This window comes from Musca domestica, unplaced genomic scaffold, assembly GCF_030504385.1.
Source record: "Musca domestica strain aabys unplaced genomic scaffold, Musca_domestica.polishedcontigs.V.1.1 2, whole genome shotgun sequence".
NCBI classification, from domain to species: Eukaryota; Metazoa; Arthropoda; class Insecta; order Diptera; family Muscidae; genus Musca; species Musca domestica.
In genome coordinates, this window is record NW_026712249.1 from 24,179,723 (window position 1) to 24,197,959 (window position 18,237).

General features: G+C 37.7%; 1 protein-coding gene across 1 annotated transcript in view; it reads right to left on the minus strand.

The window, feature by feature from the left end:
- The window catches only part of LOC101895362 (cell adhesion molecule DSCAML1), a 79,791-nt gene that overhangs the window by 31,391 nt on the left and 30,163 nt on the right, over positions 1-18,237 (minus strand). The window contains exon 3 of the mRNA XM_059121753.1: positions 14,757-14,942. Within this exon, the coding sequence (XP_058977736.1) occupies positions 14,757-14,942 (186 nt within the window). The remainder of the gene's footprint in view (positions 1-14,756; positions 14,943-18,237) is intronic.

Consider the following 18,237-nt stretch of genomic DNA (forward strand, 5'->3'; position numbering starts at 1 on the left):
GGAGGAGGTTACATTTTGAATGTGACAGATCAAATCAAAAAGTCTTGTTTAGAACAAAAACAAAATTTATAAAATTATGTAGAATTCATTTCATAATGCCAAGAGGTCTAGATAGTTCGCCAGAAACTCGAACTGAAAAACTTAAAAACTCAATTTAAACAAAAATTGACAGAAATCGCCAACATGAACATGGACCTATTTTGACCATTTTTTCTACGGCATGATATATTTATTGTAGTTGGTCCCGTACAGAAACTCTAAACTCATCAATTCCATGGAAAAATAACGAATATGGGGGCGAAATCGTTGACTAAAGTAATTAATTTTCAATTCCAATCACTACAAGGATAATTCAAACTATTGTACCGTATTTTGTTGAAAGATATAGGAAGGACCGCCCATTACTTACGTCGGAAGGCAGTCTTGTACATTAACTTTTAAAGAATACTATAAAGCCCACTCATAAAATGTCAAAAGAGTTTTTCTTATTGAAAACCGAAAGGTATTCTTGAATAAGACCAAAAGGTCCTCTCAACGAAGACCTTATGGTTTGCTTAAAATAAAAACAGATAGATGTTGATATAGAAGATAGAGAGGTTCTCCCATAGTTTACTTGAAGGTCTTCTCATAGCAGAACTAAAGTTATCCCCAGAGATCAAGAGATATTCTCGTTAAAAAAGTCCAGAAAGTCTTCTCGTAGAAGAGGTCCAAAAAGTCTTCCCAAACCTGAACCGGAAAGTCTTATAATAAAAGAAGGCAAGAAAGTCTTTCACCGAAGACACCTAGGTGCTTCAATAGAATAACAAGATCGTTTCATAGAATATGTCAGGGTCTTCTTAGAGAATTCCAGAAATGATCCTATTAAATAAGACCAAGAAAAGTATTAGAAGTTCTCCCCATAGAAGACCACAAGAACTTCTAAGTGAAGACCTGAAGGTATTCTCATAAAAGAGCAGAAGGTCTTCTCATAATTTTGAGGTCTCCGAAGAATGGTAAAGGAAAAACAAATTTAGCATTGCACTATTTTTGTTGATTAAAATAGAAGAGCTGAAGCTCTTCTCATAGAGGATCAAGAAGATCTCATAGACGAGATAAAGGTCTTCTCATAGACGAGATAAAGGTCTTCTCATAGACGACCATGGAGGTCTTCTCATAGACGACCATGGAGGTCTTCTCATAGACGACCATGGAGGTCTTCTCATAGATGACCATGGAAGTCTTCACATAGAAGACCCGAATGTCTGAAGGTCTTCACATAGAAGAGCTGAAGGTCTTCTCATAGAAGAGCTGAAGGTCTTCTCATAGAAGAGCTGAAGGTCTTCTCATAGAAGAGCTGAAGGTCTTCTCATAGAAGAGCTGAAGGTCTTCTCATAGAAGAGCTGAAGGTCTTCTCATAGAAGAGCTGAAGGTCTTCTCATAGAAGAGCTGAAGGTCTTCTCATAGAAGAGCTGAAGGTCTTCATAGAAGAGCTGAAGGTCTTCTCATAGAGAGCTGAAGGTCTTCTCATAGAAGAGCTGAAGGTCTTCTCATAGAAGAGCTGAAGGTCTTCTCATAGAAGAGCTGAAGGTCTTCTCATAGAAGAGCTGAAGGTCTTCTCATAGAAGAGCTGAAGGTCTTCTCATAGAAGAGCTGAAGGTCTTCTCATAGAAGAGCTGAAGGTCTTCTCATAGAAGAGCTGAAGGTCTTCTCATAGAAGAGCTGAAGGTCTTCTCATAGAAGAGCTGAAGGTCTTCTCATAGAAGAGCTGAAGGTCTTCTCATAGAAGAGCTGAAGGTCTTCTCATAGAAGAGCTGAAGGTCTTCTCATAGAAGAGCTGAAGGTCTTCTCATAGAAGAGCTGAAGGTCTTCTCATAGAAGAGCTGAAGGTCTTCTCATAGAAGAGCTGAAGGTCTTCTCATAGAAGAGCTGAAGGTCTTCTCATAGAAGAGCTGAAGGTCTTCTCATAGAAGAGCTGAAGGTCTTCTCATAGAAGAGCTGAAGGTCTTCTCATAGAAGAGCTGAAGGTCTTCTCATAGAAGAGCTGAAGGTCTTCTCATAGAAGAGCTGAAGGTCTTCTCATAGAAGAGCTGAAGGTCTTCTCATAGAAGAGCTGAAGGTCTTCTCATAGAAGAGCTGAAGGTCTTCTCATAGAAGAGCTGAAGGTCTTCTCATAGAAGAGCTGAAGGTCTTCTCATAGAAGAGCTGAAGGTCTTCTCATAGAGAGCTGAAGGTCTTCTCATAGAAGAGCTGAAGGTCTTCTCATAGAAGAGCTGAAGGTCTTCTCATAGAAGAGCTGAAGGTCTTCTCATAGAAGAGCTGAAGGTCTTCTCATAGAAGAGCTGAAGGTCTTCTCATAGAAGAGCTGAAGGTCTTCTCATAGAAGAGCTGAAGGTCTTCTCATAGAAGAGCTGAAGGTCTTCTCATAGAAGAGCTGAAGGTCTTCTCATAGAAGAGCTGAAGGTCTTCTCATAGAAGAGCTGAAGGTCTTCTCATAGAAGAGCTGAAGGTCTTCTCATAGAAGAGCTGAAGGTCTTCTCATAGAAGAGCTGAAGGTCTTCTCATAGAAGAGCTGAAGGTCTTCTCATAGAAGAGCTGAAGGTCTTCTCATAGACAAGCTGATCGAGTTTACTTGCCAAGCGCCGGCCATGGTAATGGTGTGGATCGCCATAACAGCCGATGGGCGCTCTCCGCTCGTATTGATCGACCGTGGCATCAGAATAAATGCCGAATATTATAACGAAAATATTCTGGAGGGTGTATTAAAGCCTTGGGCACGCAAACATTTTGGCCGCAGACCTTGGACATTCCAACAGCACAATCGCACTCAGCACGCGCCACCCAAGAATAGTTACAAAATGAGGTTCCTCGTTTCATTTCCAGTGCACAATGGAAAGCAAGGTTGGCACTAAAAAATAGCAAAGTGTCGATCACCTCCAGCAAGCGCTTCGCCGGGAATGGGTGAAAATACTGCAGAGCAACATTCGGGCAGCGTGTGACGGTTTCATTGACCATTTGAAGGCCATAATTCGTGCCAAAGGTGACCAATTCTAAAATTATTCTAAAATTTTATGCTACTTCCGACATTTTTTGCTTTCATTCAATAAAATTAAAAAAATGTAAAAAATATGGCGTTTGACTTTGTTGCAGTTTTTTTTTATCTCACCCTGTTTATGTTCAATGTTCAGGAACCTAAGCAAGAACCCATTAAGAACTACAAATATCAATTTTTTCATAAATCTGTGGAAAAATGTATCAAAAATCATCAAAATATCGAATATCGGGATGTACCTTTGTATGGGGGCTGTACGAAAACTTGGACCTTTATTTAAAATGATCCGCCACTTGAACTAGAACCTATTACGAACTACAAATACCAATTTTTTGGGAAATCTGTGGAAAATGCATCAAAAATAATCAAAATACCGAATATTCTAAGGTACGTTTATATTGGGACTTTAGGAAAACGTGGAACTATATGTACAATGTTCCGCTACCGAAGCTGGCTGAACATTACAGACTACAAATACCAATTTTTAAAGAAATCCGTGGAAAAATGTTGCGAAAGTTGTCAAAATACTGAATTTCGGGAGGTACCGTTGAAACGTATATATTATTTTCAGTACCAACCATCCTGGACACAATACAAATTGTTGTGCCAAATGCTACGTCAAATGGTGTGGGCTGTGTCGTGACTTCAAAACTTCAAAAGACAGATGGATCGACAAACATACATCATTAAACCGACTTAGAATTTTTTGCTGATGATATAATATGATGACATATACCTTATGGGATTGGAATAACATACCCTTCTTTTCAAGGCGGAGGGTATAATAAATCAGAAATATCTTTTCTTTTTATACCCTACAACACTATGTGTTGGGGGTATTATAAGTTTGATTGGCCCAAAAATTATGTAACACCTCGAAATATTGGTTTCCCACATAGGAAAGTATATATGGATCATCCTATCTCGCCGAGCTGAGTCGATCTAGCTATGTATGTCCGTCCGTCCGTCCGTCCGTCTGTCCGTCTGTCCATGTTAATTTGTAATCACTCTACAGGTCGTAATTATGGCCCGATCTTCACGAAATTTGGAATGGAGGTCAGGGTCGGGCCAGAATAGAACCCTATTTCTTTTTGAGATGATCGCCAAATGTTTAGGGGTAGAAATGGACCAAATACTGAAAAAATTTCGGATTTTGCAGTAGCTATACAGGTCGTAATTATAGAAATTTTGCATGGGGATAAGATGAGGGTCAGAATAGAAGCCTACTCTTTTTGGAGATGATCGCCATATATTTAGGGGTTGAAATGGACCAAAAAAACTGCAAAATTGTCGGCAGGTCGTAATTATCGATCCTCACGCACATTTGAAAGGGGGTTACCGGACATTGCAAAAGACAAGCAGTTTTGGATGGCCATCCAAAAATATTCAATGTGTGAAATAGTTTGCCAACTTTTGTAGATAAAATACGAAAATGTCTATTCCAGAGATTTTTTGGAGAATTCACAAATACAGGAAAGACGCACTTCTGACTATTTCGTTAACGAATATAGTCAAATGTCTGTATCTCAATTAGTTTAAGTTGCTATTATTCGAAAATTAGAGAACGAAACCTGATGGTTTGTCACAATATCTTGTGGAATTCTTTCGAGTATCTCGCCTATATAAACTGTATCGTTTATTATAGTGTTGTAGGGTATTCAACGGTCGGCCCCGCTCGACTGTAGCCTTTGCTTACTTGTTATTTATAAACTCATTCTGCCAATAAGAGACCATAGAAAACCTGGAAATCTTGTCATAGAAGACCTGTAGGTTCTCACATAGACCCAGAAGGTCTTCTCATAGAAGACCCACAAGTTTAAGTTATTCAGGGGTTAAAATGGACTAAAAAAATTAAAATTATCTAATTTTGTAGTCGCTCACAATTGAAAAATAATCGAAAAAGAATTTTGCATGAGAAGAGAGTTAAGGATTTGGACATAAGGGGACTTCAAACAAATTGTAGTGTTGTAGAGTATCACATGGACGGCCCCGCACGACTATAACCTTTGCTTACTTGTTTACTTATCTACAACATAACTGAGCATAAGTGAAATGGGTGCAAATTTAAAGTCCATACTTGGCAAACATTTGACCACACAAAAAATACCCACTCCCCACGTCGAGACGTAGGGTATCTCAAAAAAAAAAAAAAAAACAACAACAACAAAAACTTACATACGCATGAAATATGTAAAAGGTTTCTCATATGTCAACGCCAACTTCATTGGCTTCATATTCCCATTTTTACAAGTGGAGTTCACAGTGGCTATATCCACTTCCGATATGGAGTCGTGGATATTTGTGTTTGTGTGTTTGTGTGCGTAAGCCTTTTGCAAATGTTTGTTTTTTGCCTTGAATTGTTAGCTTAACACTCACATGTTGAAATCATCACACAGACACACACACGTGCGCGCATAGCTACAGACATCACAGCATACAATAAAATACCGTTAAATTCCGAAAGAGAAAGTTAATTTTTTTCCTCCGGCATTCGTTGGCAACCGTAACGTACTTACGTAACGGTTCAACTTGTCGTAGTCGTCGACTCGACTCGAGTTGCGTTGTGTTAATTTTTTTTTCTTTTGCAGTTTGGTTCAAATATTGACTTTAAGTAGTGCCGAGTGAAATGGAGGTACTCTTGAAATGCATGGTTTTCAGTGAACATACGTGCAGGTTTATATACAAACATATGTATTTGTATATTTGTGTGTCTGTGTATATTTCAGAGCTATGTGTATGTGTCAAAGTTCATTCGTTCGTTTCACGAGTTTTGAGCTGCAAAAAAACGTCATGGGCTTCTGTGTGTGTGCATGTAAAATGGAAACGGGGTTTTCACATGTTTTCATGATTGTTTACGCGTTTCAGTTGTTTGCATGTTTATGTGTTAATGTGTCTTTGTGTGTGCGTTAAGCAACTTATGGGACTGCATAATTTTTTATTTATTTTAATGATTTAAGCTTTAATATGTTTATTGTTTTAATGTCATTTCAACGCTGCCATACTCATCTGTTCCTCTCTTCAGTTCAGTTCGATTCGGTTCAGTCAGTGGCGGTTGTCGTCTCGATTTGACTTCGTTTGTCATTACCATGAATTGGATTTGTTTAACTTGTCGTTAACGCAGGAGCGGAACATATTTTGGGGAATTCGGTGTTGTATGAGTATTTGTTGGATACTCAAATCCATCGCGATTAGAAGACTACATCTCATCAATTCTGATGATGCTTTTCTTGTTTCTCTACTCGATTTGAAAACTCGCAGATCCTTGTCCTCTGACAAAGATTTTGAAACCATACGAGATTGATATAAAGCATAAATAAATCCGGTGTCAATATCCGGAGGTACCGTTATATGGGGGCTATACGAACCCGAGGACCTGTACAGTCAATTTTCTGTCAAAGGCTGTAACATCCATTACGAACTTTTAATACCAAATTTGAAACAATTCCGGTTAAATCAAAATATCGAATATCGGGAGGTGCCGTTATATAGGGGCTATACGCAGGTGTGGATCTGCACAGACAATTTTCTGTCATAGGCTGAAGTATCCATTACTAACTTTAAATACCAAATTTGAAACATTTCCGACGAATAATGTCGCTTTAATCACCAAAATACCGAAAATAGCGAGGTACCATTATATGGGGGCTATACCAAAACGTGTACCTACATGATCCATTTCCAATATTAAAAGTCCTGTAGAGTATAATTTATCAACCTACTTCTTTTCGTTCGGAAGCTAGAGTGATTTCCACAGACGGAAAGACGGTTAGACTGACGGAATATATATACAAACGGAATGACACACTTAATAGGAGTTGTTTCTTAAGAGCTACAGGATTGTTAAAAAATCTCCAAATGTTCAGAAATATGTATGAATTCCTTATTTGATTTCACGGAACGACTGTGTCTCATATGATCGCTTACTCCAAACTTGGTAAATTATTTTCACGATTTCGGCTGGTATCTTAAGAATAAATGCTTCAATGTTGTCTTCCAATATGTCATTTGAAATGGGTTCGTTTGTATAGAGCCCCACAAAAACTTTAAAGACATTAAATCGCCTGAACTAGGCAAGTCATGCTCTTGCATTTTGGACCAAAAAAATCGGATGTCATCTCACGGTAGCTCTGACCATTCACAGTTACGTTACGTTAACTTTCTCTGGATTCATTGGTAGTTTTTCTAGTGTTTTTTGACAAATCTGCTTATTTACGTATCCATTGAGCAAAAAAGAGCTTAGCCGCAAAATGGAAGCGATGTTTTTTTTTGTAAGAAGATTCAGGGTTAAATTAGAGGAGAAACTGGGGATGCTTAGAAGTGTAACAAAACACAACACATCCGTGAGCCGTTTAATAGATAGACAGGTTGACCCTTTATGGGGGAAGTTCAGACGAAGTGATTCAATATTGTCTATTTCGTATCCGACCCATGTTTGATATAGAAGTTACAGCGTAGCAGATTAGGGCTATAGGATTACTTTTTCCAAATTTTATGACATATGTGATTAATTATAGCGGACCGAAGTGTTTCCAATTTAATGCGAATAAATAACAATCAAAATATTCTATTTTGTAGGGAAGGTGACACAAGGAGTAGGCCAATATACTTCTCATTCACATCAGAAGCCTAAACTTCTTACTCACATCAGATCCCTGGTTAAGAGATATTTTTTTGATACAGGTGAGATGAAAAAAACTGCACCATCTTCAGACTGCTGTCATTTCTAAGCCACTCGTCCGAAAGCTGTTAAATTTATTCCAGTGTCAGCTCAGTATATGGTTTACAAGCGTATAAAAGCATTCTGGTGACAATTTTCCAGAAAAAAAGTTTCAGTGATGGAATTCAAGCGTGATAGTGAGATTTCTTTATATTTGGCTGGAAATATTCAAGTGGCTATCGTTAGAGCACTCCAGTTTTTAAATGTAAATATATCTTTTGTGTCTCGTACCATCGCTCGGGGTAAAGCCATTGTAATTCCAACAAGTACAAGAACAAACTAAAGAGTTGCTTCGATTGGCCGAAAGTGGTGAACTGCCTAATTTGGTTTTCTCCGATAAGAAAACATTCTTTGTCCAGCAGTTTGTAAACAAACAAAATGATGGTCGCTCTCCGCTCGTATTAATCGACCGTGGCATCAGAATAATATTCTGGAGGGTGTATCAAAGCCTTGGGCATGCCAACATTTTGGCCGCAGACCTTGGACATTCCAACAGGACTCAGCACCATCGCTCTTAGCACGCGCCCAAGAATGTTTATAAAATGAGGGTTTTCACTTCATTTCCAGCGTACAATGGCCACAAAAATCTCCGGATACCAATCCGTTGGACCATTTTATCTGGAGTATTTTGGAAAGCAAGGTTGACGCTAAAAAGCGTAGATGAGTGAGGTAAGCTAGCGCTTCGCCGGGAATGGTTCAAAATACCGCAGAGCAACATTCGGGCAGCGTGTGGCGGTTTCATTGGCCGTTTGAAGGCCATAATTCGTGCCAAGGCGACAATTTCGAACAAATCTAAAGTTATTCTAAAATTTAATGCTATTTTTGATATTTTTTGCTTTCCTTCAATAAAAAAATGTAAAAATTATGGTGTTTGACTTTTTTGCAGTTTTTTATCTCACCCTGTGGATCATTGCTTTCGTATAGTCCCCATATAACTGTACCTCCCGATATTTGGAATTTTGAGGATTTTAGCCACAGTTTCTAACGGAATAGCTTAAAATTCGGTATTTGGAGTTCATATTATATTCCGTTTCCGTATCACTTTTCCCTATTGCGTCAATATTATGGTATATTTCCATATTCGGAATTTTGAACATTTTAGGGTCAGTTTCTAACGTATTGGCATAAATCGATTTATTCCCTTGTTATTCCTATGCGGTTTCGATCTATCTACATTATTTCGCACTACCCCGTGTACCACGATCCTGAAATCATGAATTCCACCATCACCACGTGAACCTCTTTCCTTGGCCATATGTTCTGCTTCTACTGCCGCTTTGCTTTTGTGTACCTCTTAATGTCACTCCATATCTTTCATATCTGTGCCGGGTATTTATTTTGAAATTGAGCTGAATTTCAAGAGTTCACTTCATTTCACATTTTGTTCTGGTTCGGTGTATGTTTTTTTTTTTGTATTCGTTGTTGCCGCTTTTTGTTCCAACTCAAATAAAAACATACTCAGCGTATTCATGAGAATGGATGGGGGGAAAAGGATGAGACACTTGTTCCACATATGAATAAAAATGTGTGGAAATATTTGCTGCCGCTGCAGCAGCAGTGTAAATTGTAGTCCCTGGGAGAATATGGCTTTGTTGATTTTGTTGTCTGTTGTCTTTTTTCTCCCATTTTTTCTGGGTATTCTATACCACTTTATTTGTCTTTCATGGTCCGTCTACTAGTCGGATTTATTAACGTATATGAATGAATAAATATAAAAATTCAAATTTGAATTTTTGCGAATTTTAATATTACCACATGAGTTTTAATTTTATAAGCTTCTTTGGACGACTGTGTTGGTGTTTTGGGAGGACAAGTAAAATTATTTTATTTTTGAATTTTTGGAAAATTGTAAAATTACATTAGGGTATTTTGAAACTGAAGAATTGCATTTAAATTAAAGTATGAAAATCAAAAAAAAAAAAAAAAATAGATAAATAAAAAATGGCGGACATGATCAGTTTTAATTTGTTGTCCCTATGCATATGTAGCAGATCCGATTATTCCATGTGGATTTACATATGATATTTCAAGATTCTGTCTCTATATAACGGGTGAGATAAAAAAAACTGCTATAAAGTCAGACGCCATAATTTTTACATTTTTATAACCTCTACCATACTATGGAGGGTATATTAATTTTGTCATTTGTCACTCATGTCAGACCCAATAAAGTGTACATATTCTTGATCAGCGTAAAATTCTAAGACGATTTAGCCATGTCCGTCTGTCCGTCTGTCTGTCTGCTGTAATCATGCTATCTTTCGTGCATCATTTTGCACACATGTATATTTTGCCAGTAGACAGGTTAAGTTCGTAAATGGGCCATATAGGTCCACGTTATCATACAACGGTACCTCCCGATATTCGGTATTTTGATGATTTTAAGGACATTATTCACAGATTTTTTTTTTAAATTTGGTATTTGAAGTTCGAAGTGGATACTACAGCCTAAGACAGAAAATTGTATATGCAGGTCCACGTCTTCGTATAGCCCCCCTATAACGGTACCTCTCGATATTCGGTTTTTTGAAGATTTTAGATACAATATTCATCGAAATTGTTTGAGATGTCGTATTTGAAGTTCGTAATGGATGCTACAGGCTGTGGCAGAAAATTGTCTATGCAGGTCCACGTCTTCGTATATCCCTCATATAACGATACCTCCCGATATTCGGTATTTTGATGATCTAAGCGTCATTATTCACTGGAGTAGTTTCAAATTACGTATTTAGAGTTCGTAATGGGAACTACAGTCTGTGACAGAAAATCGCCTATGCAGGTCCAAGTCTTCGTATAGGCCTCATATATCAGTACCTCACTATATTCGATATTTTGACGATTTTAGGTACAATACTCACCGAAATTGTTTTAGATGTTGTATTTGAAGTTCGTAATAGATGCTACAGCCTGTGACAGAAAATTGTCTATGCAGGTCCAGGTCTTCGTATAGCTCTGATATAACGGTACCTCCCTATTTACGGTATTTTGATGATTTTAGATACATTATTCACCGTTTATTTCCAGTTTCAAATTTGAACATGGTAACGGCTTATGACAAACAATGCGTATGTAGGTTCACGTCGTATAGACCTCAATCTAAGGGCTATTTTCGCCATTTTTAAGATTTTAACAGAATTTTTAACGGATTTTATGTTTTGAAAATTTCGAAATTCGTTCCAGATGCTGGAGAGTATTTAAAGTTCGGCCCGGCCGTACTTACTGCTTTTTGACTTGTTTTTTTTTTTTTTAATTTTATTGAATGGAAACAAAAAATGTCGGAAACATCATCAAATTTTAAAATAAGTTTAAATTTGTTCGAACGACCAATGAAACCGTCACATGCTGCCCGAATGTTGCTCTGCGGTATTTTGGCCCATTCTCGGCGAGGCGCTTGCTTAAGGTCGATCGATACTGCGGTATTTTTTAATGCCAACCTTGCTTTCCAAAATACTCGTGACACAATAGTTCAACGAATTGTTATCCGGAGATTTTGGTGGCCATTATGCGCTGGAAATGAAGTGAGGAACCTCGTTTGTTGTAAACATTTTTGGGTGGCGCGTGCTGAGTGCGACAGTGCTGAGTCCTATTTGAATGTCAAAGATCTGCGCCCAAAATCTTTGCGTGCCCACCCAGGCTTAAATACTCCCTCCAGAATATTTTCGCGATAATATTCGGCATTTATTCTGATGCCAGGGTAGATTAATACGAGCGGGGAGCGAAGTAAACTCGATCATTTTTTTTTACAAACTGCTGGACAACGAATGTTTTCTCATCGGAGAACACCAAATTCGGCAGTTCACCACTTTCGGCCAAGCGAAGCAACTCTTAAGCTCTTTTGAGTCTATTTTCCTTCCATTGCAGTGTAAGTTCTTGCACTTTTTGCAATTTCAATGGCTTTACCCCGAGCTCATTTTTCAATATTTGCCGAATGAGATATTGCGTTAAGTTTAGCTCACGAGCCATTTTTTGGCCACTGCGACGCGGGTTTCGATCAAGTCTCTTCTATACTTTTCGAACCATTTCTGCAGATGTTGCTGTTTTCTTCCATCCACTTCCTTTGCGTCGAGCTAAGCTACCAGTATCACGGTAATGAGCGATGGTACGAGACACAAAAGATTTATTCACATTTAAATGCTGGAGTGCTCTAACGATAGCCACTTGTGGTTCTCCAGCTAAATATAAAGAAATCATACTATCACGCTTAAATTCCATCACGAATAACATTTTTTGTGGAATATTCTCACCAAATTGCTTTTGAATAATGTAATGAGCTGCCACTGGAATAATTTTTACAGCTGTCGGACGAGTGGCTTAGAAATGACAGCAGTCTGAAGTTGGTTGCAGTTTTTTCATCTCACCCTGTATGTATCAGATCCGATTATTCAAAGTGGGTTCATAAGTGATATTCCTAAATTTTGCCTCCGTATGTTTACAAGTTCAGGTCATGATGTAACTTCGGCTCATAAAACTTTGTATTATTTTTCAATTAAATCTTCAAAAATTTCCGATTTAATGATCTTATTTACCGACTTACTTAGAGGACAATTTACCAGAATTTTTAGCTTTGTAGGGACTTACATCACAGTCCAATACATACGAACTCGACGAGGAATATATAGAGGCATTTCAATCACATTAAAGTCCCCTGGGCAAATTGAATCATTTGACCTGTTAAGTGATCAAATAACCCTTTAATTTATTGTCATTTACGTCTGTATTGTCTGGTTACCCACTACAATCACTTCAATATCTTTGAGTCGCTACTCACTCTTGGAATCCCTTACTCATTTATGTTATCTGAAAAGTCAGTTCCCCACCCAAACATCTCATTTAATATCCCTCTCAAATTAATAACATCTCTCCAAAAAACAGGTTTAAAGCAATTAAGATCAACATTTACATTTTAATAAAAATATCCTCCATAATCCATTTTTGCCACTTTAACATCTATTTATTTGACCACATAAGCCATCCGTAAATCCATATTTGTTTGCTGAAATGCTATCACCTTTTAAAACCAATTATTTTCTATTGATAGAATCCTTTTTAAATCATGCTAATCCTTGCCGAAAGTCAACAATGTAAACTTCAGATAATACCGCATTTTTAAAACAAATTTTGTGTTTTGTCATAACCAGACATAATCTGATTAGTTTGTCTGGTGCTTAAAAAGGCTACACCGGGCAAGAGAGAGAACGAGAGAGCAAAAAACCCCAGCACAAAGAAGAAAAACCAGGATATGCAAATTTGTAAGAGGACAAGGACTTTGTTGTGCTGGGCGCAAAGTAAATATGGAAATGTGTGTGTGAAGGATAGAAAACGTACAAAGACAAGCCGGATGATGCCAACGTTATACAAGTGTTGCAGAGCTTCTTTGGTTGGAGGTGGTATGGAAAGTGAAGGTGTGGTTATGGCTATTTCATGGTTTTACGAAGAGAAGGCCAAGAGATCTTCCATGAGAAGATAAACAGGTCTCTTCTATGAGAAGGCCAACAGATCTTCTATGAGAAGAGAACAACAACTCTTCTATAAGAAAACCAACAACAGATTTTCTATGAAAAGACTAATAAGAGGTCTTCTATGAGAAGACCAACAGCTGGTCTTCTATGAGAAGTCCAACAGCTCTTCAATGAGATAAGAGCAAGTGTTTTTCTATGAGAAGGCAAAGAGCTCTTCTATGAGAAGACCTCCAGGTCTTCTATGAGAAGACCTCTAGGTCTTCAATGAGAAGACCTCTAGGTCTTCAATGAGAAGACCTCTTCTCTAGGTCTTCAATGAGAAGACCTCTTCTCTAGGTCTTCAATGAGAAGACCTCTAGGTCTTCAATGAGAAGACCTCTAGGTCTTCAATGAGAAGACCTCTAGGTCTTCAATGAGAAGACCTCTAGGTCTTCAATGAGAAGACCTCTAGGTCTTCAATGAGAAGACCTCTAGCTCTTCAATGAGAAGACCTCAAGCTCTTCTATGAGAAGACCTCAAGCTCTTCTATGAGAAGACCTCAAGCTCTTCTATGAGAAGACCTAAAGCTCTTCTATGAGAAGACCAAGAGGTCTTCTATGAGAATACCTCAAACTCTTCTATAAGAAGACCTCAAACTCTCATCTATGAGAAGAGACCTATAGCTCTTCTATGAGAAGACCAAGAGGTCTTCTATGAGAAGACCAAGAGGTCTTCTATGAGAAGACCAAGAGGTTTTCTATGAGAAGACCAAGAGGTCTTCTATGAGAAAACCAAGAGGTCTTCTATGAGAAGACCTCAAACTCTTCTATAAGAAGACCTCAAACTCTCATATATGAGAAGAAACCTATAGCTCTTCTATGAGAAGACCAAGAGGTCTTCTATGAGAAGACCAAGAGGTCTTCTATGAGAAGACCAAGAGGTCTTCTATGTGAAAACCAAGAGGTCGTCTATGAGAAGACCAAGAGGTCGTCTATGAGAAGACCAAGAGATCTTCTATGAGAAGACCAAGAGATCTTCTATGAGAAGACCAAGAGATCTTCTATGAGAAGACCAAGAGGTCTTCTTTGAGAAGACCAAGAGGTCTTCTTTGAGAAGACCTCAAACTCTTCTATAAGAAGACCAAGAGGTCTTCTATAAGAAGACCAAGAGGTCTTCTATGAGAAGACCTCAAGCTCTTCTATAAGAAGACCAAGAGGTCTTCTATGAGAAGACCTCAAGCTCTTCTATGAGAAGACCTCAAGCTCTTCTATTAGAATACCTCAAGCTCTTCTATGAGAAGACCTTTAGTTATTTTATGAGAAGCTGTTCTCCAGACCTATAACTCCTCTATGAGAGGGCTACTTGCTCGTCTATGAGAGGGTCAAGTGCTCCTCTATGAGAGGACCAATTGCTGCTCTATGAGAGGACCAATAGCTATTCTATGATATTAGCTATTGATGGCCTTTGGGAACACCTATAGCCCTACTTGGTAGTGAAGTTCTTTATATATTTTTTGCCTATGAAGACCTGTAGGGATCTTAGATACGTAATATTTCTTTATTTTCCCACTTACCTGCATTTTCATTGGATCCGTATTGACCTGGCACATGTATTTGCCAGCATCTTCCATTTTTACATTGCGTATGTTCAGTGTCCAGGTATTGTAATCATTGTGGGTAACCGATAACCGATCATTGTTGGTTATCACATGTTCGTGTATGGCCAAAATTGCTTTGGCATCGGCTTTAATCCAGGCCACCTAAAGTGTTTTTCCAAGAAACATGCCAAACAACAGCAGCAGCAGGATGTTCGATGACAATTTGAAATGGCCACAATGGGGGGTGGGGGGGTTATGGGTTGGAGGTAAGGAGTTGGTTTGGAAAATGAATGGGTTTGGCAGGGATTTTTTTTTTTTTGGTGTTCGAAACATAGAAAGTAGAAGGCCATCAAGTTGGAATCAATGAGACGTGTTGAAAAATCAACGAATGTTGAAATATGGTTATGTGAGGACAGACATTGTTGGTTGTTGTCACAGACAGGATGAGGAGGAGGAGGAGGAGGAGGAAGACGATGATGATGATGGTAGGGGTGATGATGACAATGAAGGAATAGCAGATACCGTTAATAATGCGTTAATAATGGCGATGGTGATGATGATGACGATGTTGATGTAGACATAAAAGGCAAACGTTTGAGTTTTTCCAAAGTTGTTGACAGTTGGCGTTTTTGTGTTTTTGGTGACCCAAAGCAGTTGTCGGAAGTATCAGCGTTTTCAAGTTTGGTATTTCGTTTTGTTTTTTTTTTTCCGTGCCATCCATTCAGTTTCCCACCAATAGTGTTCGTTAGAGTTTCGATTTTTGTTTGGCGAGAGTTTTAACGATTTGCCAGATGTTTTCAAATTGCATTTTGATGTGTTTTTGTTTCCAAGTTGTCCAGGGCGCGTTTGTGAAAAAAGAAGGGACAAACATTTCCCAATGACAGCATCCGCATTTGGTTGCGTGGCACAGCGCAGAGCAGCGCCGAGTTAGGCAAAGATGTCGTCAGGGTCGTTTGGTAGAAGAATTTTGTTTTGTGGCAATCAACATGACATTGTCAGTGCAGTTCAGTGAAGTCATCATTGTCGCATTGCCACCAATCATGATTATGACCATTATCGGAGAGCGAACAGGAGGCAATAATGACACCATCCGTTGTTGTTGTTTTTGTCGGGGGAGAGTTTAGACGTCATCAGCGTTTATTTAGCAATTTCCGTTGTTTGGTTGCAAAAGTTGGAAAATCGATTTTTCGGGAGACGGAAAGGGAAGGAGGTTTTGAAGAACGCCAATAAATAAGGGATAGATAGGAAAAAACCAAAAAACAAAATAAAGGAAATCCGCCAGACGTTTGTTGTTCCATTCATCAGTTGAACATTTTTGTCCCGCCATATTCCCAGTATTGTTTCATGTGTGGTGGTCAGAAAAAAAGAAACCCACACCGAATGACCGACCAACATACCGGACACAAAGTCATTGTTAGTGTTAGTGGTCAAATATCATTGTCAGGCCGTTATATGAAATGCCATTTTCCATTAACGCCCGATCGGGATTTTTTTGTTTGGTTATTGGAATTTGATGTCCAGCGTGATTTCAGCAGCAACCACCAGTCAGCCAGCAGCATCATCATCATCGATTATTTTGGTTTTTGTAAAGGATTTTTGTTTTGTTTTGCAATTGTTTGTTGGTTCCAGCCAAGGTTTAGCATTTCAGCATCCAGTCATCAATTTTTGTTTTTTTTGCGGGTTTTTGTTTCGTTCATTTCGGTTTTAGTTTAATTCCAGCCATTCGTCGTCATCGTAGCCATCCATCCATGGTCGTTATTGCAGATGGATATCAATGCCGGGGATATCGAAACAGCAATTAGAGGAATTGTTGTGATTTGTTTTTATCCCATTTTGCAATAAATGGGCCAAATGTTGTCAATGTTGGCCGAGACACATTCATATGGTATGCAAGAACGAAAGAGACAGAATCAAAGGACATAAGGGGAGAGAAAAAGGATAATTTGTAGAAAAAAGAATATTTGATTAATAAAGTTTATTGTTACCACTTATTAGTTTCGTTTCAGATTTTTACACAAAAATACATTCATTCAAAAAATAAAAAAATGAAGGAGTCAAATTTAAATGAAAATTACTTATTTTTACAGGACAAAACAAACGAAGGAATTTTATTTAAATAAAAAAATATTCAAAATGATAAGGTTAAAATTGGTGCAAAACTAGGTGCTCTTTAACGTCTACAACTACTTATTTTAATGTTAAGCATGCATAAGTATATATGAGTAGATATATTTCTCATATAACTCTAGAATATATACAAGTGATTATTGGCCTTAAATATTAAAAATAATTAAAAATCCACGATCATTGAATTACCCTGCAAAAATACTCATTTTTATAAGAAGGACCTTTCCTAAGGAATAACTAGTTACTTTTTGTTTTGTAAATGAGTGCATATCTATCGACTTCTAAAAACCGTGATATTAATGATTATTTATCGAATCTTTGTGGCCAGAAAATAACTATATGCTTCACGTCGCATACTTCTATTAAAATAATGGATTGGTTACCACATTTGTAATGAGTATTTTCCCTCTTAAATATACCTTATAATTCATAGTCGCTCATCTTAACATGATCTTTAAAAGAACGGGGAAACTTATTTTATTTATTTTTCGAAATATTCACGACGCCTTTGAAAAATTGTCTTTGAGCGTCCGTCGTTCACAAGTATTGCCCCAAATATATTTGATCTCTAAATATAAAGAAGTAAGCAAATGTTATAGTCGTGCGGGCCGACCATGTAATAGCCTATAACACTGCAATATGTTGAAAGCACCCTTATGTCCAAATCCATTTTGAAATATTTCGTTTTTGAAGGTATTCAAAGCAATTTCACATAGAAGTTGTGGTTCAGTTTACAGCTATATATAATTAAAAGGTCATCCAAAATGATAAACTTTTTCCCTGTCTTTAGCTCTCTTCTTCCACATCGATTAGTTTTCAATTGAGACCTGTAGAGCGAATCAGAACAAAAATTAATTTTTTGGTCCATTTAAACCCCTAAATGTATATCTTCAAAGACAGTAGGCTCTAATTCTGACCCTACCCCTATGGAAAATTTCGTGAGGATCGGACGATAATTACAACCTGAATATAATACCCTCAACACGTAGTGTTGCGGGTTGTAGAAATTTAGAAAGTGTACAATTCAAAATTGTAAATCAAATTGAAAAAAATCAGCCATTATTGACTTATAAGCAGAATAAGTAGGATCTATTTCTTTTACGTATATATTGTTCCATTTTCCTATATATCCGATATCTTGATATTTTGCTATATATCCGAGATATCAGCATCAGTGTTATGGTTAGAGATGACCTTTTAATGTATTTGTGATTTCGTCGGAATTAAAAATATTCGCTGTTTAGTGGAAATTTTCGTATTTATTACACGCTAATTATTGTCCGATGGCTGTTCAAATTAGTAGACTTCTGCTTAAACCTAAACTCTTTGA